The sequence below is a fragment of the Chanodichthys erythropterus genome, chromosome 10 (assembly GCF_024489055.1).
Source record: "Chanodichthys erythropterus isolate Z2021 chromosome 10, ASM2448905v1, whole genome shotgun sequence".
In the NCBI taxonomy this organism is placed as follows: Eukaryota; Metazoa; Chordata; class Actinopteri; order Cypriniformes; family Xenocyprididae; genus Chanodichthys; species Chanodichthys erythropterus.
The window spans coordinates 1,864,348-1,891,656 of NC_090230.1; the positions used below are offsets into that span (position 1 = coordinate 1,864,348).

Sequence of the window (27,309 nt, forward strand, 5' to 3'; positions counted from 1 at the left end):
AACCCTGCATTCAGAACTACGATGGAGCAGAGCCGTTGAAAGAGTTTTTAAACGGCTCTCCGATGGAGGAATTTATATGTGTTTTGAGTATTCATACATTTTATTATTATTATACGAACGAAAGTATGAATGGTTATAGCGATGATATTGCATATTTTATTGTATGAATAGGCATGACAAAGTAAAAGTGTTGAAAAGCAGCTGGGGCTCTGTCATTTTTTATTTTACTTTATTTAACGTACCTCAAGCGTTTACTATGCGGCTGCGCGTGGAAAAGAAAGCGCCCGAGATGAGACCCAGACGGTGGATTAAGAATACACAGTTAACCAAAAATGAGAATTTATTTTCATATGGCATGAGAGGCTACAGCTTCAAATCTGTTAATAGTCCATTTTAAATTTGAAAGTAAATTATAATATCTATTTATTTGTTATCATAATCTGCGCGACACCGTCGTTGACTTTCTTTGATGACGTTTGTAGTGCGTTCCAAATGAGTGATCATTGCCAGCGAAGTCCACTTCAACGGATATACCGTGCTCAGGGAGTAGGGAGCAGTGAACACTGATAGGGACCCTGTCGAATGGAACGCAGCTTCAGACTCCGCTAAATGCACGAGCGCTCTTCTTTGTGAGCATATCAGCGTGCGGTTAAAAACTAGCCTACAGCGCCATCTGCTGTTAAAAAATAAGCTCAGAATCGATTCAAGAGAGAATCGCGATGCATTCGGAAAATCTCAGAATCGATCCACGATTTGAGATGAATCGATTTATTCTCCCAGTCCCAGTCCCAGCCTAGTATTTTTTATACATAATTAAGTTAATCACCAAATTTTGCTCCAAACTCTTATTTTTATACAACAAAATATATCTTTACCAGACAGTCGAATCTTTAATTCTGTGAATTTAAATATTAAATATTCAATGTCAATCCAAAACAATTGGGTAAATACACATTCATAGAATAATTTTTTTTTATGGATTCTTCCTCTGAATTATAAAAGACCAGTGTAGTCTCCATGTCTCTAAAAAATATTGAGACTACTTGTCTCACTGGGTAAAGCAAATGAACAACTTTATTTGTAGCCTAACTTCTTTATGCTGGACACTTTATGCGTACCCACTTTACGTAGCGGAGGGGGGAGGGCTATTAGACTTCGATGTTGAATGACAAAATAACCTTATAACATTAATACAATATATGGATGAGTACAATAGTGCATCTAGTGCATAAGTACATAGTGTATACGTCATAGACTGTAAAAAAAGATAAGATAAGTGCATTGTTTAGTCAAGTGGACGCACTTATCTCTGGTTCATCCTGCGTCAGTGCGCTAGAGGGCGCTGTGTGGCGTTCAGCAGGAAAGCGCGTGAGCGAGTGTGTTTGGATCACTGTTGATATTCTGGCCTGCCAACAACCATATGAGCGCGTAGGAAGCAGTTTGAAGCCTATAATTTCACTCAGCTGTAATGTCATTGGGGTTATATTATATACCAGGACCAAAGCACGCAATCTAATGTAATGGTAAGTCGCTGATTTATCCTGTAGTTTTTTAATCTTTCTCTTTGCTGATAGAGGCACAGTAACGTCGTTTGAATGATTGTTAACTGTCCTCTTTGATCATTTTCCCCTTTTGCGTGTCATTGTAAACATCAATATGTTTTATATTCGCATTTTGACGTGCAGCCTTTGGTAATGTAATGTAGATTCAAAGCAAATCGTTCAGCTAAAGTGTGTTAGCCAGCGTGCTAATACAATCACAAACCAATGTGATTTGCGACATTACAAGTCAGTTCGAGCCGGTTTGAGTTACAATTATGCAGATGTCAGTTAAACGGAATTGTTCTCTATGTAACGTTATATGTAATCTTTTTAAGTTTTTTTTTTTTATTATTTTTTTTTCTGCAGCCCGATGTTTGTACAATATGTTAAGGCACTAAAAAGGAAGTTATGTCACATGAGTAGATCATTTAAAACTATAACAAGGATAAACATTTCGATGGATGCTATAAAAAGGTTTAAGGTTAAATTAAGTTTTGCAAAATTGTCGTTTCTTCAAAAATATGTTTATAAACAGTAGTCAAAAAAACTGTACAATGACTTTTATTTTTGTATGCAATTAATATTAAATATTAAAGGTACTAAATAAAAAGATTACGTTTAAGCTGTTTTGCCCCGCCCCTTTGATTGCCAACAATTTTTTTTTTACCTGTAATTTTTGTATTATTTAACTGTATTAAAATTGTAGTTTTATTTTTCTTTTATCATTAGTTTTAACACAGTTCAGTACAGTTCAAATTGCTACTATTGCTATGGGTTACGAGTACGTGGGCGTGGTCTACTAAATATTGTCGTGGCTTACCTGTTTACAACAAACGGTATTGCAAAAATATATATTTATATATTTTTTTGGTAGTTCAGACTTGAATCCACACCATTGTTTAGTAAGAAACTTTCTCGATTATTTTTATTTATTTATTTTTTGCAAACAGCAAGTGAATTGCCAGTGTTTCATTTTAAGAAATAATTCACCAGTGCACAATTTTTCAGAGGGCACTTCAAAGTGTACAATATACTGGATTTGTTCCATCTGCTTCCTTTGAATAGACAAACAGGGTTGAATTGGCCCTCAGAAAAAGAGGAAATGGTTTTGAAGGGGACTTCCTGTTGATGTGTAATGTATCAGTTCTTTGTATTTGCAGGTGTAATTGAAACATATCTTAAGATGCTGCTCTCTTTGGGGATGCTGATGCTCTCTGCCACACAGATTTACACCATATTCACGGTTCAGATATTTGCCTTCCTCAATCTTCTGCCCGTGGAGGCTGATATATCAGCTGTAAGTTTCTGACACGCATACTGCAGCAGTAAATTGATATGCAACATTTAAACACATGGTTGTCAGACAATAATTTATGGTTGCGTTTGTTTTTCAGTATTCATTCGACAATAAAACAGAGAACTTTGATGACCTACCTGCTAGATTTGGCTACAGGCTGCCCAGTGAAGGACTGAAGGTGAGCTCGCTATATGATACTGATGATCACTGATTACCATAATCTTACGGTTATGATCTGCTGTCATGTTGCTGCAGCTTGATTAAATTCTGCACTGTTGAATTTTAGAATTCACAGTTAAAGTCTATGAAGTGTATGGTTTATTAAAAACCTAAGGTAAAATATGATTGTTGTGCCTGATGTAGGCATCTTTTGATTATTACATAATTACCTGCTTGTGATTATTATATCAGCTGCAGTTGAATTTGTTGTCATCCAAATAAGGAAGTTTAAATTAAAGGGTTAGTACACCCAAAATTTAAATATCTGTCATTAGTTACTCACCCTCATTAGGAAACAACCCTTTAAGACCTGCATTCATATTGAGAAAACAAATTAAGATATTTTTGATGAAATCCATGAGTTTTCTGTCCCTCCATTGACAGCAATGCAACTAACGCACTTTCAAGGTCCAGAAAGATAGTATAGACATTGTTAAAATAGTCCATGTGACTACAGTGGTTCAGTCTTATTTTATGAAGCGACGAAAATACTTTTTGTGCATAACCCCCCCCAAAAAAATAATGACTTGATTCAACAATTTCTTATTTTTTTTGACGCTGTTCAAGTAAGCACTAAGGACTATTTAAAGAAGTCTTTACCTTTCTGGGCCTTGGTGCGTTGTTGCATATGGAGGGACAGAAAGCTCTTGGATTTCTTAAAAAATATCTTAATTTGTATCCCGAAGATGAACAAAGGTCTTACGGGTTTGGAACGACATGAGGGTCGACATAAGTAATTAATGACAAAAATTTTGTTTTTGGGTGAACTAACCTTTTAAATATAGAAATGCACATGTTATGTCTCGTTTTATTTTTTCTTTATTTGCATACTATTCAATAAGTCACAGTAAGTAACAGTGACATTTATAATGCAACTTTATTCATCAAGAAACCTGAAGAAAGTGTATGCAGCACAACAGTTTTCAACATTGATAACAACAATAAATGTTTCTTGAGCAGCAAATCAGCATATTATCATGTGATACTGAAGACTGGAGTAATGAATTTTAATGAATGAAAATTCAGCATTGCATCACTGGAATAAATTACATTTTAACAATATATTCACATAGAAAACAGTTCTTTTAAATTGTAATAATATTTGACAGTATATTTGCAGTATTTTTGATCAAATAAACACAGGTGAGAAGAGACTTCTTTCAAGCACAATAAAAACTGACACCAAAATTTTAAATGTTAGTGTATGTAAAATTTATGTAAAAAGTACTGAGTGTGTTTCATCAGGTGTATGTGTATTAAGTTTACACTATAAGTGATTATGACAGCTCTAGCCAGATGTGCATGGGAGGAGAATTTATGCAAACATCAGGTGTTCCAGATTGGTTACCAGCATCCCTGACGGTGGAAAAAGGGGCTAGCGTTTAAAAATAGATTTTTTGACCTGACCCCCTAGACTTTGGAGTTGGTGATTGAGTCAAGTTTAGTGAGTCTGGTAGCGGCACTGACCCTGTTCCATGTGATGAGTGGAGATGATTGACCCAGAACTGCTGCACTCATGCTCCATGGCGCCGCTAATGTGAAACCTTACTCTCATCTGCAGAGCTGAAATATCTTTTATTAGTTACTCAAAGTGGAAAAGTCATTAGAGAAGATGTGCATACCTTCTTATTTCCAAAATTTGTTGCCAAATGACTAGTTGACTGGTCGATCTTAAGGAAATACTATAATAAGACACTAGACACAGATGAGACATATTTTAAAGTTATCCTATTATGCTTTTTTGAATATTAACTTTGATTTAGTGTGTAATATACACAACCGGTCAAAAGTTTTTGAACAGTAAGATTTTTTTTAAATGTTTTTAAAAAGAAGTCTCTTCTGCTCACCAGGGCTTCATTTATTTGATCCAAAATACAGCAAAAACAGTAATATTGTGAAATATTTTTACAATTTAAAATAACTGTTTTCTTTTTTAATATATTTTAAAATGCAATTTATTTCTGTGTTGTCAAAGCTGAATTTTCAGCATCATTACTCCAGTCTTCAGTGTCACATGATAATATGCTGATTTACTGCTCAAGAAACATTTATTATTATTATCAATGTTGAAAACTGTTGTGTACAATTTCTGCCCATGGAGATATTTTTTTTTTTGTTATACTAAATATAGAAGGAAGGAAAATGTAACTTTCATTTTTTTTTTTTAAATGTATGTTGCTTTACTTCAATAACAAAATTTTGCAGAGCATCAGTAAATGTGATTTATGCTACTGTGATATTAAGTATGACATTATAAATAATTGTTCCCAAAATTAATGAATCAGCTTTGCCATTGAACTACTTGTCTGCTCACATTTTCATTAAGGTTTCTTTTCCTGATTCACACCAAACCACATCAAAACCACACCAAACCCCATGACATGTTGGTGAAAACTGTCAAAAATCACATTACTTCACATCTGTGTCACTTCTCCATTTCAGTCAGGCTTTCAGTGTTATTTCCCTCATCTCGTCTCTGTCAACTGAAACCAACAACCAATTTTTTTTCTAAGCAACAGAGTTGACCTTTGTCCAGTTCAGCTGAACACAATGTAATATACTTATTGTCATCTATTTTTGCTAAATATTGTGTTGGGAGTTAATCCCCGCTGGAAAATCCAGCTTAATCTGGTCTCTGTTTTGGAACATGGTAGTCGATCTAATCTAGTCATGAGCTGGTAAATCATCTTGGACCAGCAACAAACCTGCGGCATTATGTCACTAAACTTAAAGGATCGCAAGTGCTGAGGGCAACGATTGGAACAGGAAGCAGTATTAGACCACTTCCTGAAACACAGGGTCTGTGGTTACATTTGCTTTCTTTTTTTGAAAACTTGATTCGCTCTGAATATTAACCCAGCCCCTTAAGATAGTGGTTCCTTGTTCGAGATCAGCAGGTTTACAGGACTGAGCCCAGTTTTCTAACCCACTTTTCTGGAGTGGTGCTTATTGCATATTATTAAATAATTTAAATGTACCTGAATTTAAATAAAATAGAAATAAAACTTAAATGAGAAATGTTCTAAAACTGAAATAAATTAAAGCTAAATAGAAATATATAAAAAGTAATCAAAATGACTATAGCATAACAAAATTAATAATTCATACCATGCTTTTTAGAAATAGCTGATAATTATTTAAAATAATTAATTGAATTATTTAATTAATATTTAATATAATTCTTAATAAAACATAATTATCTATTGGCTGAAAACAGTGAAAGGCTGATATTAAAATGATGTACTGTTTTTGTCTGAATAAAATTAAAATGTTAATTTAAAATTAAAATTGAAACTCAATCAATTATTTAAAACATTTTATTTTAATGTAATTATTTAATAATTAATTATTTGTAATTATTTAATAGAAACAATTGTTATGGCTAATTATTAATATACCATTAATATTCATCTTTTATTATTTAATATAATGTTTTAATTCATATTTTTGAAATATAATAATTTATTAATAACAATTGTTAATGGTGGCTTATTCAAACTATTTTCATACTATTTTGTCTACAAAATAAGTACTTTTTTTTAATTAGTATAATTTATTTAATTAATATTTATTCAATTATAAAAATGTCATAGCAGATTATTCAAATTCCATACAATTTTGTCTAATTAAGTTAAAAATAAAACATTGAAATCAAATATTTTAAACAAGTTTAAACATCACAAAAATATAATCATGTAATGCAATTATTTAATATAATTTATTTTATTAATACTTATTTAATATAATAATTTAATAATAACAGTTATGTTATGGCTAATTATTAAAATTAAATGCTATATTGTCTAAATAAACAAATCATTAAAAGTGATTTTAAGCATCACAAGTTACAACAATAAAAGTGGAACATGAAAAATAAGTATTCCTTTTTAATATAATAATGTAATAATAATAATGTTATGACTGAGTATTAAAATTCCATATTGTTTTGTCTAAACAAACAAACAAACAAAAATATTAAAATGAGTTGTTTTAAGTGAATTAAGGCATCACAAAATTACAATGTGCATTTATAAAAAAATGGATATTCAATTTGAGATAATTAAATTATTATTATTTGTATTTTTACACAAATAAGACATTTTTTTGGTAGATGACAAGAGAGACAGTGTACAAGTAAAAATTAAGGAAGTTACATATAAAAAAATGTAATATCAGCTGATAACTGTTATATTGTGCATTCTTAATGCTTTTGTCATTGATTTGAATGGTGTCCTTTCATGTGATTTGGACTGTCTTGTGTTTTCTTCTCATTTGGAGTGTTTTTGTGGCCTACTTTGTCTCATCCTCAGTCATGTGCTGGCCTCGTGCCTGGATGTTTTCATGGCCCAATAATCCATTCTTCAAAAACAGGAAGTGTCTCTCTTAGTGTAGGGACACTGGGCATTTCTTCATTTTCAACAGTTGCATCTTGATGATTCTGGATAATGCGGACAAGAACCTAAGTCTCGTAATGTGTCTCAAAATCAAAGTGTCTAAATTAGGTGCATAGAGGTAAAGATAAGAATTTTATTATTTGAGTTGTCCATCATTCTTTGGACTTTTCCCTCCAAACTCTTATTGATGTATCTTTCTTTCAGCAGATGGTGCTGTTGGGATTCTTTAGTGCTAGTTGACTGGAACAGCAACCGATTGAATGAAATCTTGAGCTGGTTCTTTGCTGATTGTTTGTAACGTCATTGGTTTAATGTCCGTAGGGCTTCCTGATCGGTGCCCATCCTGAGAATGCCTGTGTGCCGATCGATCCTCCACCGCTGAGGGACAACCTCACCAGCGCCTTCATCGTGCTGATCAAGCGCTTCGACTGTAACTTTGACATCAAGGTAGGTTTGACTGCAGTATCACAGACCTGAAGTCGGAAGTTGCCCCATCATTTGCCAAATTGTGCATGTTGTGGAAATGGATAATTCCACAGAATTTCCCTCATAGTTCTCACAGAAAAGTTGAGAAACGTTCACAGTTTACTTCCTTCGCAATACTTGACACTGTGCGAGAACATGAAATCATCCACTTGTTCATTTCATGGTTTTCTTTACCATGGGGAAAAAATCTTGGTTACGCTTATTTTAAGGTGTCCTTGTCACAGTGTAATTATACATTAAAGTGCTCAGTAATATTAATTAACTACATGTACTTACTATAGGATTAGGAATAGGGTTTGTATAATAAAATAAATAGGAATATTCTTAAAAACTAACTAAAATGACAAACAACATAACAAAATGACTAAAACCTAAATTAAAATAAAAAAATAAAACTAACAGCTAATTCAAAATGCTAATTAATATGGTAGCACTTTACAATAAAGTTCTATTAGTTAACATTAGCTAACAAAATGACCAATACATTTGTTAAAATATTTATCGTTTTCAGTGCTAGTTAATAAAAATACAAGTTCATTGGTAGTTCATGTCAACTCAGGACTTTTAAATAATATTAATACAACTTTTGATTCTAATAATGTTTTAATAAATAGTGAAATTAGTAAGATTAATAAATGCTTTAGAAGCGCAATGAGGGAAGCATTATAGTAGCACTCAACGTTATAGTAGCAATCAACTACTGCCATGAGGGAAGCGTTATAGAGTCCCACTATGTAAAAGCAACCATTACAAAAAATAATTTGTACCTGTATCTATTAATATTTTAAATAGTAAGATGTAGTAATGGTTATAAATTCTTTTTAATGTTGTTTTTTTTTTTTTTGTGTTTGTTTTTTTTTAATGTAGTTGTTGTGTGTTGTATGTTGTGTACTACTGCAGCTTTGAGTCCAAGACAAATTTCCTGAAAAGAACAATTAAGTATAACTCTAACTCTAAGCACTTTTCATTGTTATTTCATGTTAAGTAATGAATTAACTAATGTTAACAAATGGAACCTCATTGTAAAGTGTTAACATATTTATTAATTTCCTATTTTAATTATATTATATATATACACACAGATTTTTTTTTCGATTTTTTTTTTTTTTTTTTTTTTTTCCATGTAATATTTCCATTTTATTTTATTTCAGCTTTATACTGTGTATGTATATATATATATATATATATATATATATATATATATATATATATATATATATATATATATATATATATATAAATAGACATTATATAAATATAAATGTGTACATATATATATATATATATATATATATATATATATATATATATATATATATATATATATATATATATATATATATATATATATATATATATATATATTTATATAAATTACATATATAAATAATAAAAATTAAGTCATACAGATTAAAGGTATATTTTTATTTTATTTTATGATGACATACTCTGGGCTCTCTGTTGATGTGTCCCATCATGCTTTGCTCAGGTAGGAGAAGTGTGTATGTGAGTCACTCCACTCACATCTGATTCCCCAGAGTTTCTCCTACTCGGCACGATTACAGCAGCGTTTTCAATGGCTCGTCAAAGTGCTTGTTTGTGGTCAGTTTCTCTGTCCAGCAAGCTGAACCGTTTGTAGGACACTAAGGACTTTTGTTATCATCAGAGTTTGCCTGGAGAACTTGCAGATGCAGGTGGTGCTACCCCCCAAAAACAGAAAGATGTGTATGAATTAATAATTCATACTATTTATTATATTTGTACACTCAAATATATTTAAAATATAAGAAAACTGTATTATTGATTCGTAATGGTTACAACACATAACATTTTTCACATTAAATCTTTTTGTTGTAAATTGTAGGAAAATATTTCAAAACCATATGAAACCAACATGAATACAAATATTATATTTATATTATCAATTCTAATGTGACATTGTGATCATCATTTGACAATGTGTCAGTTATAAATGTAAACAAACCTGAATAAGATTGAGAGCTAGATTTGATCTTTTTTTTAAACTATAAATAAAAAAACAATTATTTTAATCATATATATTTTTTCATAATTCATAAATTATATTTTTGTATAAATTAAAATATTTTACGTTTTATGTTTATTTTATTTATACAGTTATACATTTATTTTTTAGTTAAATGCATATATATATTATACATTTTTAAAATATTATAAATGTTTAAAGCCTTTTATCAATAATAGATTTTTTTTATATATATAAATTATGAAATTACTTTTTTTAATTTATAATTTGTATTAAAAATGTACTCGCACTGCTACTAAAAATACAAAAAAAGGTAACAAAGAAACGCATCTGTCCAAGTACGCAAATGCGCTTCTAAATGCAAAATCAGCCCCCGCTCTATAAGACTTGCTTCAGTGCGCACATGTTTCATGCTGTTGGCAAATAATATGCAAAGACTTCAAGAGGTTTGCCTACAGTTTCTGTTCACCTGCAGGACTTTGGACGACTTCCAAGCATATTGCCTGTCGCACTTAGTTAAAAATATTTTTCCTATACCACTATAAACCATTTGGCAAAGTTAATCATCTACAGCGCTGTGGAATTTGTGAACCTTTTTTAAGGTGCATAGAGACGTATGTATGGTGGTAAAATAAAAAAGCATACACGTTTGACATGTCTTTTGCCAATTTTTCTAATTCAGTTCATTAAAATTATTTGTTCATTCGATACTCCATATATTATATCTGTGACCTTCACGTGACATGAGTGTGATAGATTTTTATTTTCATGGAATGTCTTGAATGCTCTTATCTCTGTCTGCGCAAACATGCACTAATCACTAATCCAGCACTGTGAGAATCTGAATCTGAACAGAGACTCGCTTTGCATATTTATAAATTCAATAATACTTCACTGGAATATATTTCGAAAAGATTTAGGTAATAATATTGGTTGGTTGCATTTAAAAGTGACAATCTGACCGTGTAATTCTCAGTTCTGCCATGAGTGGCCGCTGTTGCTCAGTGAACCTTGATGCATATGGAAATGCAGGCTGTTCAAATGAATCGTACCAAAATCAAGACCAGAAAACTCTCAAGCAGAGCTGAAATGAATCTGACAAATGCCCTAAGTTTGTTAATCTCTACTGCACTAATGTCTTCTCTGATCATCAAGCTTACTGAACCAAACTAAACCAAGCCATGGGCGTGTCATACAAGAGCTGTGTGTGCATATGACGCCTGGTGCTTGTCTGAACACAACGCTTCTGTCTCTATCCTCGTCCTCCTTCAGGTCCTCCATGCGCAGAAGGCAGGCTACAAGGCAGCGATTGTCCACAATGTGGACTCTGATGACTTAATCAGCATGGGATCCAATGATCGTAAGTTCCTGCACACGAATGCATAAAACATGCAGCGGAGACACCAGCTCATGTGTTCTGCCGTGGGACAATGCTGTGATTCACAAACCTCAGCCTGGGTGCTGCTAATAATCTGTATTTATGAATTCTGACCAAGTCGTGATGCCGTTCCATTAAGAATGTTTGGACGAAACCATGAAGGCCAAACTGGAGGAACCAACCCTCAGCGTTCTTAATGAATAGTTCACCTTCATCATTTACTCACCATAATGTTGTACCAATACAACTTTGGACCCCATTGACTTTCATTAAATCAACTAAAACAATTGAAACATTCTGCAAAATCTCATTTTAAATATATGTAAATTAGTGTAGTCAAAAATATAGATATTTCCATACGTATCTATACTGAAATATCTGAAACAATTCCAATACTCCTTTTCTGCTGTATCGATATGCTGGTACCAGCTGTGTGTTCTTGCTCTCTCTTCTCTTAGATGGCATATTGACACTCAACCACCTTCTCTCATTCACTTTTATGATGATAGGCAAACATTTGGGTGTTAGGTCCTGAATTTCGGCGTGGGGTTGCGGGTATTGTGCATAATTTTACTTATTCTTGCAGGTTTTGCGCTCACACCACTGATCTATATAAGTGGCACGCACATAAAGCCGCCTCTCAAACAGCTCGCAAGTACCAAATTTAGTTCTTTTTCATGGCTTATTGTGCTTAAATGGTCAAATACACACAAAATTATGTCAAAATGCCTGTCTTGGTGAATATTCAGGTAAATGCAGTCAGTTTTGTAATGTAAATAATTGAGAAACAAAAACGCATGTTGTGTTTCAGTATAGTGGATCTGTGCATAAGCTCTTAAAGTGACAGCAGCCTAATAAACCTGCTGCTGTCTGTCATGTTAATCAAAGAATAAAAGACAAAGAAAGTCACTCTTTGCTCTTGACTGATAAGTTATAACTTTAAAAAGTTTTAATCTTAATTTTTACAATGAAGACTATTATTTATATATGTATGTATGTATATATATATATATATATATATATATATATATATATATATATATAATATACATATATATATATATATATATTATATATTATATATATATATATATTATATATATATATATATATATATATATATATATATATATATATATATATTTATATATATATATATATATATATATATATATATATATATATATATATATATATATATATTAATATATATATATATATATTAATATATATATATATATATTAATATATATATATATATATTAATATATATATATATATATTAATATATATATATATATATTAATATATATATATATATATTAATATATATATATATATATATATATATATATATTAATATATATATATATATTAATATAATATAATTAGTGGTGGGCATAGATTAATTTTTTTAATCTAGATTAATCTCACCGTAATCTTGGAATTAATCTAAATTAATCTAGATTAAAATGGCTCATTTGAATTCTGCCGAAGACAATCAGAATATGCGTGCTACCCAAATAATGACTAAAAGTAATCCGCCATTTTGTCCGACAAAGCAGTAAGGAGTTAGCAGATTAACCTCGGTGTATATTGACATCTTTCCGCGTTTGAAACAACATCGATGCTCATGTTCATTCATGTTTATTTGATGCTATAAATGGACTCGTAGTAAGAGATGATCGGTTTACGAGCCTTTTGAGCTGAGGCGCTACAGCAATCTGTCACGACCATGGTCACCACACAATAAAGAGCAACAAAATGGTTTTTATTGTTTGAATTTCTTAAAAACTACACAGTTTTAAAGCTGGGACTTTGTTTAATATCATAAATAACCTGCTCTGTCTTGTCTGTCGACGTGTTGTCAGTGTCCTCTTTGCTCCGCAATGTATTTTTCATTGCGTGTTGTGTGACAGCGCCAGGGCTTGTCGGACAAAGCAACAGTAACTAAGGGGGGCGGGTCTTTACAAAGGGTCAATTCGGCTAGGTATACAGCCGCGCTAAAATATCAAGTCATCATAGTTTGCGTAGTATAGACCAAGCTCCCAACACAACTTTGAGAATAGATTAACGGCGATATTTTTTTTATCGCCCGATAAGAGTTTCACGTTAACGCAGCATGTTAATGCCGATAACGTCCCACCACTAATATATATATATATATATATATAATGGGATACACTCCAGGAGGAGGGCCAAAGAAAATGATCGTTTGTTTATTTATTTTGAGTAAAGTATCCCTTTAAAGTGGACATAAAATTAAAATCAACTTCATTTAAAATTTTAAAACACTCATAATAATAATTTCACAAGAGTTTGTTTAAAGAATCAAACTGTATCAGAATAAAATCTGGTCAAGTTTACTGTCCTAATGTACATTTGTATTTTATGTTTTTTGCAGTGGATATTCTGAAGCAGATAGACATTCCTTCAGTGTTTATTGGTGAAGAAGCGGCCAACTCTCTCAAAGAGGATTACATCTATGAGAAAGGGTGATGGCTTAGATTTCACTACTGAATACTTCACTGTTCTGATGGTTACTTAATAGAAACATATGCTGCAGTGGCATTTCATATGACATGATAAAAAGTCTGCCGCCTACACAAAGTCTGGAAATATAAAATATTCCCAAACAAAAATTGACTTGAGTGCATCCGAAAACAAAAGGTTGACATATATATAAAATTATTTATATAATTATTAGGGCTGCCCCCGACTAAAGATTTTTTTTAGTCGACTATTAGTCATTCATTTAAGCATTCATTTAAGTCAACTAATTGCACGTTTATATTAATTGAATTACTTAAATATATACTGAGGAGGCGTAATATAGCCTGTTTTGCGCTCAAGTGCACACATAAAGCTTGCCGCAAAGCTTGCCACCGGCAAAAGTAATGATTATGAATGTCGGGGAAAAAGAGGAAGAGCAAGGAGACATTTTAATTATTTATTTACAAACTAGTGTTTTCTGAATCGGTGTTGGCTGCAAAGATGAAGTTGACGGTGCTTCCTCACCATCTCCGCTGTATAGTGAACGCGCCTATAGAGAGAAATGCACCTTTCATATGGATTACATAAGTAGAGAGTATTTCTTTTCAATTTGAACTGCTTTGATTAAAAGTAGACATTTCAAGTTTTATAGCACGCATTTATCTAGGATAATGTTAGAGAGAGTGGCCAGGTAAAGTTGCTACTAACATGTTTAAAATGATGAGCCATATTTGAGGTCGATGGATGATAGGCAAACATTTGGATTTCCTGCCCGACATACTCTAATTACCACAAGGACAAAACAATCTGCCCTTCACGATCTGTCCCTCATGGACTGCGTTACTTCACAACAAGGTTTTTTTTTTCTGTGACTAACCTACTAATAAAAGTTTGGTCTCATCCTCTTCTAGTCGACTAACAATTAGTCTGCTATTAGGGGGCAGCCCTTATATATACTGTATATATATATCTCAACAGGATCAACTTCTTGTTTATATACCCTGTTGTTTAAAAGCAGTATCACACTCACAGTCTTGCTTTGTGTTTTCAGTGGTCATGTGATTCTCATGCCAGACTTCAGTTTGCCTCTGGAATATTACCTGATCCCATTCCTCATCATCGTTGGAATCTGCCTCATCCTTATTGTAGTTTTCATGGTGAGTAACGGTTGTGTGTAATAAAGAAATATAGGTGAGAAACCTGTGAATATATTAGTTTTGACTGACATATTTACATACTTTTAATCTCAGATCACAAAGTTCGTACAGGACAGACATAGAGCCAGGAGAAGTCGCTTACGCAAGGACCAGCTGAAGAAACTCCCCATTCACAAGTTTAAGAAAGGTAAGACATGTCTTAAATGGAATCAGACACTGAGAATACATTGTGGTTCAGTGTTCAGATACATAAAATGTGTCATACAAAGGTTTACTTATGTGCACCACCATCACTAAGATTTTTTTTAAAGAATTTTCTAGTTTTATTCAGCAAGAACACATTAAATTAATCAAAAGTGACAGTAAAGACATTTATGTTAGAAAAGATTTCTATTTCAAATAAAGCTGTGTTTTAGCTTTCTATTCATCAAAGGATCCTGAAAAAAATCATGGTTTCCCCAAAAATATGAAGCAGCACAACTGTTTTTAACATTCATAATAATCAGAAATATTTCATGAGCATCAAATCAGCATATTAGAATGATTTCTGAAGGATCATATGACACTGAAGACTGAGTAACGATGCTGAAAGTTCAGCTTTGATTACAGGAATAAATTACATGTTACAATGTATTCACATAGAAAACAGTTATTTTATATTGAAATAATATTTCACAGTATTACTGGAGAGGCTTTAAGCATTCTGGAATCTGATTTAAACTTAACTGAAAAGATTTAGGATGTTTGATTCATGTTGGTAAATCAGTTCTTTTAAACTATCCATTTTAAATGAATTTAGCTGCAATTAATTTATAGTTCCTCTCTGGAAATATAGAAAAATTCACTTCCAAGCCATTTCAAAGCAAATACATACATTAAAAAATAAATATTATTTTAAAACCTATTAAGATTATTTTTAAAAATCTACTTTTGTTGTAAACCATTAACATTTTCTGATCTTAAATGTCAAAAATCCCATTCATTTAAAACGGCTGTTTGGTTGATGTCTTGTTAGAAAATGCAGTGTTCTTCCACTTATTGCTTATATTAATAGTTTATACGGAAAATTGGCAACACTTCTTTTGTAAGCAGAACACTATATACTTAGGATACATACAGTATCTCACAAAAGTGAGTACACCCCTCACATTTCAGCAACCATTGTATTATATGTTCTCAAGGGACAATACAATAGAAATGAAAATTGGATATACTTTAGAGTACACAATGTGCTGCTTGTATAGCGGAACAGATGTACTGTCCTCTGAAAATAACTCAACATACAGCCATTATTGTCAAAATAACTGGCAACAAAAGGGAGTACACCCTAAGTGAACATGTCAAAACTGTGTCCAAAGTGTCAATATTTTGTGTGTGCAACATTGTTATTTAGTACTGCCTTAATCCTCCTGGACATGGAATTCACCAGAGCTGCACAGGTTGTTGCTGAGATTCTCTTCCACTTGTCGGAAGCTGCTGGATGTTAAGACACATGACGCTTCCCCACCTTCCGCTTGAGGATGCCCCACAGGTGCTCAATAGGGTTCAGGTCTGGAGACATACCTGGCCACTCCATCACCTTCACCTTCAGCTTCCTCAGCAAGGCAGTTGTCATCTTGGTGGAGTGTTTGTGGTCATTATCATGCCGTTCAGCCCAGTTTCTGAAGGGATGGCATCATGTTCTGCTTCAGAATGTCACAGTACATGTTAGAATCCATGTTTCCCTCAATGAAGTGCAGCTCCCCAGTACCAGCAGCAATCATGCAGCCCCAGACCATGATGCTACCACCACCATGCTTGACTGTAGGCAAGACACTATTTTCTTGGTACTCCTCACCAGGGCGTCGCCACACATGCTGGACACCATCTGAGCCAAACAAGTTTATCTTAGTCTCATCAGACCACAGGACATGGTTCCAGTAATTCATGCTCTTGGACAGGTTGTCTTCAACAAACTTTTTGCGGACTTTCTTGTGAGCCAGCTTAAGAAGAGGCTTCCTTCTGGGACGACTGCCATGCAGACCGACTTGTTGCAGTGTGCGGCATATGGTCTGAGCACTGACAAGCTGACCTTCTGCTTCTGCAACCTCTAAAGCAATGCTGGTAGCACTCATGCATCTGTTGTTTGAAGCCAGCTTCTGCATCTGGCGCACAGCACAAGGTTTAAACTTCTTTGATTCAGCTTCTTTGGCCTGTTCCGAGTGGAACCCGTCTTAGAAAACCTCTGACCCCGGCCACTGTGCTGTAACTCAGTTTCATGGTGTTACCGATCTTCTTATAGCCTAGGCCATCTTTGTGGAGAGCAACAATTCTAACTCTCAAATCCTCAGAGTTCTTTGCCATGAGGTGCCATGTTGAACATCCAGTGATCAGTATGAGAGAATTGTACTCAAAGCACCAAATTTTAACTGCTCTAATACAAGATCCATTCATTTGTATGGTCCTGTCAAGCAGACAAAAACATGAACATGATGAATAGGACATGTGGCTTTGCATGGTGAAACAACATACAACTGTTATCACTTAGGGTGTACTCAATTTTGTTGCCAGCTGTTTTGACAATAATGGCTGTATGTTGTTATTTTCAGAGAACAGTAAATCTATACTGCTATACAAGCAGCACATTGACTACTCTAAAATATATATTTAAGTTTCATTTATATAGTATTCTAAAATATATCCAAGTTTCATTTATATAGTATTGTCCCTTGAGAAGATATACTAAAATGGTTGCTGAAATGTGAGGGGTGTACTCACTTTTGTGAGATACTCTACTCTGTACTAAGTGAAATAGTCTAGAGTATTGCTATCAAATTTACTGTCAAAATGAAACGTGCAGCCTCTTTATTTTGATGTTGCTGGGCTGTCAACATTCTGCATTTTCCATGCGGGATGGACAGCCTGGCATTGTGGACGTGACGAATGTGGGTGAAATGTGGAATTCCCCTCCCGCGCTGGAGCTCTGTGTTTCCACCTCCTCCATAGTGAATCATTAAGCCATTTTACAACCAAATCAACACCGTGACAATTAACCATTCACTGTGTGCCTGCATGAATGAGCATCCTGTTCAGCTTGGTCATAATTGTGAGCATTACAAATATAGTCAATTGTACAAGTGAAATGTTGGCACATTCTGTAGATGTTCCTCTCGAAGCAGGTGTCAGGCGTCACTTTCACTGATTGGTGTTGAGAATAAGGAAACTGTTTGGTCAGGCTTTAAGTTACTGCCACCTGTGTTCATGTATCCTCTTTCAGATAAAAGGTGTGCGAGATTTTGTGATGCCAGTGGGCCATCGCCAGCAGAAAGTGTCCGATATGTCTTTTACGCATCAGATATTCAGAGCAAATGAGTCATCAGTGTGAAGGTCATTTGAAATTGTTTCCATCTCATCTATTTACCAGATGTCAGGTGGATAATTTATCTACCACATTATAAGTAAACAGGACGCATTCTTAAAATTTGGTTTTAAAAAAGGCTTATGCAAAATATATGGATATGAGTGAGCCAGCTTGTCTAAAACAAAGATGTTTAAACTATTCAACTTTTTTTCCCTTTTAAAAAAAAAAAAAAATCTAATTGCGAGTGTAAGGAGGATCCATTGCTGTTCAAAAGCTTCCTACAGCCTACAAATAATTATAACAATAACTATATTGGCATCCACACCAACGCTTTAAATGCTCAAGCTCTTTAAAGTCTCCTACACCGTTTACGTTGTACACACAGTGCAATGCTTCTGGGTTCTATGTCAGAACGCTGTTGGTAGACAGTATTGGTCGACGCTGTTTGCATGAGCACCGCGATGGATGCGTGTGATGCTGACGCAGGAGCTGGCCAATAATGAGCCGGCATTCTGATGTAGAACCTGGAAGCACTGCACCGTGTCTACAACAAATACAGCATAGGAGACTGACAGGGAGGAGAATAAATTGTTGGATTAAGTCGTTATTTTTGTTTTGTTTTTTGCGCACAAAAATTATTCTCGTTGCTTCATAACATTAAGGTTGAACCACTGTAGTCACGAGTCTTTACAACCTTTCTGGGCCTTGAAAGTTGCAATGATATTTGCTGGTGGTTCAGAAACCTCTCTGATTTCATCAAAAATATCTTAATTTTTATTCCGAAGATGAATGAAGGTCTTAAGGGTTTGGAATGACATGAGGGTGAGTAATTTATGACAAAAATTTCATTTTTGGGGGAACTAACCCTTTAAGTTACAATAGCGTCACCTACTATGTTGGAGTGGCAACCAGATTATTTACTATATTACTGCATTTAAAGTAGGGCTGTCAATAGATTAATTTTTTTAAATCGCGATTAATCGCACACTTATTGTGAAATTAAACACCCACCATTTAACTTGTTTAACATGTTCATTCTGTCATTATTTGCTTTATCGAGCAAAGTAAACCATCAGATTGAAGGGTGATTCTCAAAACTATTTTCTACAAGCTTTTTTCAAGATAAATTTAGATGTCTTTCCAAAAAAAGACACTTGGAGACTCCCAAAGGACACCTAATAACCAAATTATACAGAGTCCATACAATTCATAAATGTATGCACACCAAAGCACCCATGAAAAAAAAAATTACAGAACAAATCTTTTCAGAAATCACAGTGTACCGTATATGTACAGTGCAACAGAAAAGAGCTTGTTTACAGTGTAGACAAGTCAAGTTGCAATAGCGACAAGGACCACATTTGTGCATCAATATAAATGTCTCATGCGTGCTTACTGTATAACTCATGTACTTCAATGCATTCATCTTTACCTAGATTGCAGTCGTCATCAATCAAAACTTTACTAGCGAGACACTGGTTTACTTTATCCAGCTGAGAAATGCAGTTTGGGTATCATCTGGACATACAGCAGTGCGATGTTTTACCATTCCATTCAGTTTGTATTTCACACGGCGTGATGTGTGAGGGCTTGCGATCTTCAGAAACAATGAGGGAGCTTGTGTTTTAAAGGAATAGTTTTAAAATTCTTTCATTAATTAATTTAGATGAAAAGCCATTTGTTTGAATACTGGCACAAAGCATGTATATGAGTATTATTTTGTCATGGGTACATGAAGGGAAAAATCCCTTCAGTTTGCTAGATTAACCCACTGACACATCTTACCCCATATCATTCTCAACACATGCAGTTCAGTTTCAACATTACTAAGCCTTTCTAATTCCTCTCACACAGATAAAGCACAGCAAACGTGTATGTTTTACCCTCATTTCCACCTCCTCTCTTTGCCGTTCATGGCATCTCTGCTGACTCATTGGTTTTCTTCATCCGTCTGCTGTGCTGATTCATCTGTTCTGCTGCCCGCTGCAGTCTGCCTCAATGACCGAGTGAGCTGTGGGTTGGGTGGGTTTTTCCTGTCATATGACAGTGCAGCTGGACCACAGACTCAACAAACAGCTGCTGTCATGGCCGTTACTGCAGGCACCGGAAAACAACTCTCACCAGCTTTCTTCAGTGCTGCAGGCTGGTGCAGTGCATGCAGATAAAGACGGCTCAGGGATTTCAGACCTTGAGAATTAAACTGTTATCTGTAGCTATGTCTCTAACTATGTTTCTAACTATGTAACGGAGAGAGCAAGAATTTCAGTATATTGCACAAAGTTTATACAGGGTGTCTGCAGGGTTTTTAAACTCAAATTTAAGATCTGTTTTAAGACCTGCACAAATAAAATTATTGGCAGGGTAGAGCAATGTTCATGGTAACATCCTAAACCGTAAATAGGCAAATACTTCAGGGTCAATAACAGGATCATTATTGCAGTGATTATTATGTTTCTAGCATGTAATATGTTTGGCAACAGTTCTTCTAACCCTAATTGGTGGAGTGTGTAGCTTTTCATTTCTTAAACAACCATGTAGGAAGATGTATCATGGCCATATTCCAGGATGACAATGTCAAGATTCATTAGGCTCAAACTGTGAAAGAATGGTTGGGAGGGAGGGAGCATAAAGAATCATTTTCACACATGAATTGGCACCTGTAAGACCAGACCTTAAATTCATTGAAAGTTTTTGGGATGTGCTGGAGTAGACTTTACAGAGTGCTCACCTTTTGCATTGTCGATACAAGATCTTGATTCTTCCTTGATCTTGTTGCAGCTCTTGATGGAAGTAGCATCAAAACTTTTATTTACATCAAGAGGTGCATCAGTTTTTGGTTTTGGTTAATGTTCTATTGCCAGAAAATCAGTGCAAATAAACCACAGCTACTGGATACGTCAAACAAATTTGCAAATGCAAAAAATGTATGAATTCCTAGTGTACTTTATATGATCTTGAGGAAACTTAATGGTGGGAAAAAACTAATTATAGTAAAATATCTCTCTCAAAACAAATAAATAAATAAACATGATTTGCTATACTCATAATGGGCCTCATTCATGAAACTTTCATAAATATGAATACATTCAGAGTAATATGTGTGTAAAATTGACAACTCTCTGAAAACTCTCCTCCAGATTCACAAAAGCTTCGTAAACATCAGATGTGATAGTTAAACTTGTGTATGTTAATGAATTCCAGTCATTAATAAATAGGGCGCTCATGCACGCTTATTCACAATTAGCATAATCCCCCCCTATGAATTACAACTTAGCAAATTATGTGTCCAGGAACGCTGTGCAATCTTCTGGACTCCCTTCTCAATTTTGGCTTCAGAATATTGCATAAATGTACAAGAGACTATTAGGTTATATGCCTAAAAATAAATATTCAATTAACCTGTCCACCAAAGCGTTTTTAGCCAGCTGAAAAAAACAGCCAGCTGGTGGCGCTTGAGAGTGCTTTGAAGGCGTAACGTTTTTACATCTGAGACACATTGGTTTCTGTGATTTGGAATATCCATGCTCTAACGTATTACTAGTACCTTATTTTGAAGAATATTACTGAATATAAAAATACAGTACTCAATAATATTAACTTCTCCATTGTTTAGTTGTTGTACAAGTAGGATGGTTGGTTGGTGTAGTATTTGTCCCGCCCCTCCTCCACTGTAATTGGATGGATGGGTAAAAAGTGACGACCACTGCGTTTTACCTAAAGTTGAGCAGCTACCAAAAAAAAAAAAAAGAGATGACAAACGAATTCATGAAATGAGGTGTAAGTTAGGTGTAAATTTCTTTTGTACCAACTAACAATTTGAAAATACGAACATTTTCATGAATTCAAAAATTTACATCTGAACAGCTTTACAAATGATTTACACAAATCATTCTGCTTGTGTTTCATGAATGAAGCCCAATGTTGGTTCATTTTCTATTCCCAAATTCAGAGGCAGTATATCATGAATATTGGATGTTACCCAGCAGTTAGAACATGATAATGGTAAACTGTTATGAAAAGGCCTTTGAACATTGTACTGGGTAATCTAGTAGAAGGTTTCTCCTAAACCATAAACATCATCAGTTCTGAACAAATGAAGAATTTGTCCTGCAAGGTCATTCACTTCACAAAGTGTTCAGATGTTTCAGTTGTAATGGTGGATTGGTACTATCCAAACCTGTTCCTACAGACCAGCCTGCAGTCACTGTGAACTCTGTGAACAACAAAACCCCAAAGCATTGAGCACAAATAAAGTCACTGACATCCTAGTGACAAATATAAGCTTGTCCATATACGGTCACAGGCAGCCATGGTAGTTTGTGAGACGGCAAGAAAATGTGTTCGTTTACTGCTTATATAAACACCGACCATCAGCAGAGTGGCTCCTTCATTGGTGGAAAAAAATCTGAAAAAAGGCAGAGGAATTTACAGGGAGGGCAGGACAAATTCCTGGACTTATTGAGACTGGAATGTTTTCCTTGATCCAGGACACCCAGAATCTAAAAGGAAATGCTGCAATCACAAGTGTGCAGATCAGAATCCCATTTAGAGAAAATAGTGATATGAAATTATGAATAATGTTAATGTAATTAATTATATTTATTAACTACGGCTGTTAAAAATAAGCTGTTAATTTCTGTCTGTTTTTAATTTTCAGCAACTTGTTTGTCTCGCAAGCAGGTGTAAGTGCGAAAATAAGTGTAAATACTTGCGATACTGACGTATCAGGAAGATTGATCCTCAAAATATTGATCCCAAATGTTTTAACTAGTAATTCTCTTGCTTATTGTGAAAATTAATGTGCAAAATATGAACTCTCATTCAAACAGAGAGAGCTGATATTGACAGAGATAAAATATTACTATATACAACACAATATATTAAAGGTACAGCAAAATGTGACACTTGTAAGTTTGTGAAGATTGTTTCAAATTAAAAAACCTATAGAATGTTAAAATGATGGCTTTCAAATATACTGCAATGTTGAATGGCGATAATTACACATTTCATCACTGGAAATTGAGAAAAAAAAAAGATGCCATTGATCAAATATTTAAAGCATATGTCTTATGTCATATGCTGTTTCTAAATTAATTTGGAGATTCAATGTTAAAATGTATTGCAGTATAAAAATAGTACAAATGTTATGTTCTGTGCAATTGTGACTTATAGAGCAATGTGATTTATTAATTAATAGCTACAGTTAGCTATTTCTTAATGTCTCCTAGGTGATTCCTATGATGTTTGTGCCATTTGTTTGGATGAGTATGAAGAAGGAGACAAGCTTCGGGTCCTGCCCTGCTCACATGGTGAGTTTGTCTCATTCTTCTGCTTGATCAGCAAATAATACAGTTTGGTAAGGAATTTACAGCCTAATATTAAAGAAATGTTCTGGATTCAATACAAGGTCTATTAACAGTGTCTGTTGTTATCAACTAAATTATTAGTTAACTCAATTATTTATTATGGTAAAATGGATGTAGTTGTCACAGAAAATGTTGCAACCACATGACCAAAATAAAATTAAATAAGGCATTGTAAAAACAGTCAGTTTATATATATATATATATATATATATAATTACATTAAAGGGTTCAAAATTCACCCCAAAAAATGTCGTTCTATACCTGTAAGACCTTCGTTCATCTTCAACACAAATTAAGATATTTTTGATGAAATCCGATGGCTCAGTGAGGTTCTACCTTAATATTATAAAGTGCTGAATATTTTTTTGTACGCCAAAAAAATACAAAAAAATAACGACTTTCCAACAATATCTAGTGATGGGTCATTTCAAAACACTGCTTCGAATCTTTTGTTTCGAATCAGTGGTTAGGATCGTGTGTCAAACTGCTGAAATCATGAAATCACATGACTTTGGCACTCCAAACCACTGATTTGAAACAAAAGTGTAAATTAACTTAAAGTGTAATAGAGGCCTCACTGAGTCATCGGATTTGATCAAAAATATCTTAATGTGTGTTCTGAAGATGAACGAAGGTCTTACGGTTGTAGAATGACATGAGGGTGAGTAATTAATGACATTTTCATTTTTGGGTGAACTAACCCTTTAATCTATACCATATATCTATTATATTAATGTAGATATAAAATTACTTTAAAGGGATAGTTCAACCAAAAATGAAAATTTGATGTTTATCTGCTTACCCCCAGTGCATCTAAGATGTAGGTGACTTTTTTTTTCTTCAGTCGAACGCAAATTGATTAACTGCAACCGCTGCCGTCTGTCAGTCAAATAATAGCAGTAGATGGGAACTTCAACTATAACAGTAAATAAAACTTGCTTAGTCAAATCAAAATTAAAACCTGCGGCTCGTGACGACACATTAATGTCCTAAGACACGAAACGATCAGTTTGTGCGAGAAACTGAACATTATTTATATAATTTTTACCTCTAATACACCACTATGTCCAACTTCGTTCAGCTTCCTGTTAGTGAGGTCAAAAAAACGCGTTGTGATGACGGAAGTGATGTCTCGCCCATATACTTCAATGAGCGAGAGACATCACTTCCGTTGTCAGAGTGCGATCAGACCTCACTAACCGGAAGTTGAACGAAGTTGGACATAGTGGTGTATTAGAGGTAAAAAATTATATAAATACTGTTCAGTTTCTCGCACAAACCGATCGTTTCATGTCTTAGGACATCAGTGTGCCGTCACGAGCCGCAGGGTTTAATTTGGATTTGTCTATGGAAGTTTTTTCGACTCTTATTGTTCAAGTTCCCAATCACTGCTATTATTTGACTGACAGACGGCAGCGGTTGCAGTTAAAAATCTTAATTTGCGTTCGACTGGAGAAAAAAAAAGTCCTCTACGTCTTGGATGCACTGGGGGTAAGCAGATAAACATCAATTTTAATTTTTGGGTGAACTATCCCTTTAATTAAAATTAGTGCAATTTCTTTGATAGTTATTAATAAATTGAAAATAAATACATTAAATTAATTAAGGTGTGGTAAAAAGTTTCCAAGTCAGTTTTAATGTGACATTCAATAAAATGGGTCATTTACTCACCCTGGTGTTGTTCTGACGCCATATGCCCCTATTTCTTTTATGGACCACAAAAGGAGAATTGTGTTTTTTTTGTTTTTTTTTAAAGTCCCACTCACGCTCATCCATATAATAGTGAATAGCCATATAGAATAAGATGATCCCATGCGACACATGTCATATATTCCAAATGTTCTGGGGGTTTACCGAAATTGTATACATTTAATGAAATTCTTGACCTTGGCTGATGGTCTTCTGTGCTTGATTGCACATTCATGAGACTATTAGTGCCACAGTTCACTCAGTCTCGCCCAGAAAAACACAAGTTGCTAGAAATCAAGATTAACAAAAGCCTGACATGAAATACAAAACCTAGAAGTCTCCAAAAAGTATCAGTGTATTCTGATGAATCTTGACATATCTGAGCTTTATAATGGCCGGGAACAGGACCAACGAGTATGAAGCTGAAGAAAGTACATCCATCCATCATAAACGTACTCCACACGGCTCTTGGGGGTCAACTTACTATTCATCTATTCCATATACAACTTGCGCTTATGCTTTTCCCGCAAGTTGAATATGGAAGGCGGTCTGGCGGAAGCTAGATATTTTCTTCATAACTTGTTAAATATGGTTATTTTTCTTACACAAACGCATCCCTTCACTTCAGAAGGCCTTTATTATCCCCCCCGGAGCCGTGTGGAGTATGTTTGTAATGGATGGATGCACTTTCTTGAGCCTCATACCCGTTGGTCCCGTTCACTGCCATTTTAAAGCTCGGATGTGTCAGGATATTTATTAATATCTCCGATTGTGTTCATCAGAAAGAAGAAAGTCATATACACCTAGGATGGCTTGATGGTGAGTAAAGCTTGGGGTATAATTTTCATTTTAAAGTGAACTTATCCTTTTAATCTTGAAATCTCACAACACCAAAGGCCAAGGTCTGGATTTTCTATCAATAAATACATTAAATTCTGATTTGTTTTTCACTAAACCCTACCGTAAACCCTCAGAACACTTGGAATATACGAGCGTTGCATCAGACCATTTTGCATCTTTTTTTTTTTTTAAAAAAAGCTTGACGCTGGTCACTCACAATATATGGACAAGCGTGGTCCATAAAAGAAAGGACATATGGCATTAAAACACCAGGGTGAGTGAATGATAACTTTTTCATTTTAGGGTGAACTATCCCTTTATGATAGTTTTTAATGAAAATTTTCTAAATTAGTTACTAATAAATTTAAAGGATTATCATCTAATAGATCACCTTTGTCAGGATCTGTCGCACTAATTCTATCTGCACCAATTATCAGCCTATCACTGCAAGTGTGTTGACCCATGGCTGACCAAAACCAAGAAGACCTGTCCGGTGTGCAAGCAGAAAGTTGTGCCGTCCGATGGCGACTCAGATTCTGAATCTGATTCTGGTGACAGCGGCGGCGAGGAGAACGATGTTTCGGAAAACACGCCCCTGCTGCGATCTCTGGCCTCTACTAGCGCCCATTCCTTTGGCACCATGTCCGGCTCGCCGTCCCAGCATGAAGTGGAGTCATCGGACTATGACGAGCACAGTGATACTACCGATAGCGAGGAAGAGGTCACAGTGGAAACTGTTGTTGTACAGCTGCAGCAGGGGCGTCCGGACAACATTGAGGCCAACGCCTAAATGTCAGCCAACGATAACTCAGACTCTTAAGAGATTCCAATACATTTCACGATCACTTACAATTTATCTTTTGAAATCTGTTTAACATACACCAACATTTTTTATATATATATATATATAAAAAATAATGTATATCACGATTTCCCCCAAAAGATGCTGCAAAATTTATTACGCACATTTTTGCCAATCTCCACAGATGAACGTCACCTCTGGGAATGTAATTTGTGCTTGCTGACAAAATGCCAAACTCATCTCAGACGTGAATCCGATCGCAAACAACTGCATGTTTTATATGACACAATAAGACTTTATTA

The 27,309-nt window shown here is 34.3% G+C and overlaps 1 protein-coding gene across 2 annotated transcripts; it reads left to right on the forward strand.

Moving 5' to 3' along the window:
- The first annotated feature begins 1,346 nt into the window (after positions 1 to 1,346).
- rnf13 (ring finger protein 13) lies at positions 1,347 to 27,129 on the forward strand. Of its 2 annotated transcripts, XM_067395802.1 has the most exons (10): positions 1,347 to 1,523; positions 2,702 to 2,838; positions 2,936 to 3,016; positions 7,773 to 7,898; positions 11,215 to 11,302; positions 13,725 to 13,815; positions 14,865 to 14,970; positions 15,064 to 15,157; positions 23,539 to 23,619; positions 26,643 to 27,129. In XM_067395802.1, exons 2-10 carry the CDS (start codon positions 2,725 to 2,727, stop codon positions 26,993 to 26,995), a joined length of 1,134 nt encoding a protein of 377 aa, XP_067251903.1. In that variant the 5' UTR covers positions 1,347 to 1,523; positions 2,702 to 2,724; the 3' UTR covers positions 26,996 to 27,129. The 2 variants fall into 2 exon arrangements, with proteins under 2 accessions (XP_067251903.1, XP_067251904.1); XM_067395803.1 differs by lacking the exons at positions 1,347 to 1,523; positions 2,702 to 2,838; positions 2,936 to 3,016 and adding an exon at positions 7,466 to 7,569.
- The last annotated feature ends 180 nt before the right edge of the window (positions 27,130 to 27,309 follow it).

Excerpts from the sequence above, each read along its gene's own strand:
- rnf13 (XM_067395802.1), top strand. The coding sequence starts at position 2,725 with ATGCTGCTCTCTTTGGGGATGCTGATGCTCTCTGCCACACAGATTTAC. Across the intron at positions 7,899-11,214 it reads ACTGTAACTTTGACATCAAG|GTCCTCCATGCGCAGAAGGC; the intron begins GTAGGTTTGACT and ends GTCCTCCTTCAG. Across the intron at positions 23,620-26,642 it reads GGTCCTGCCCTGCTCACATG|CCTATCACTGCAAGTGTGTT; the intron begins GTGAGTTTGTCT and ends ACCAATTATCAG.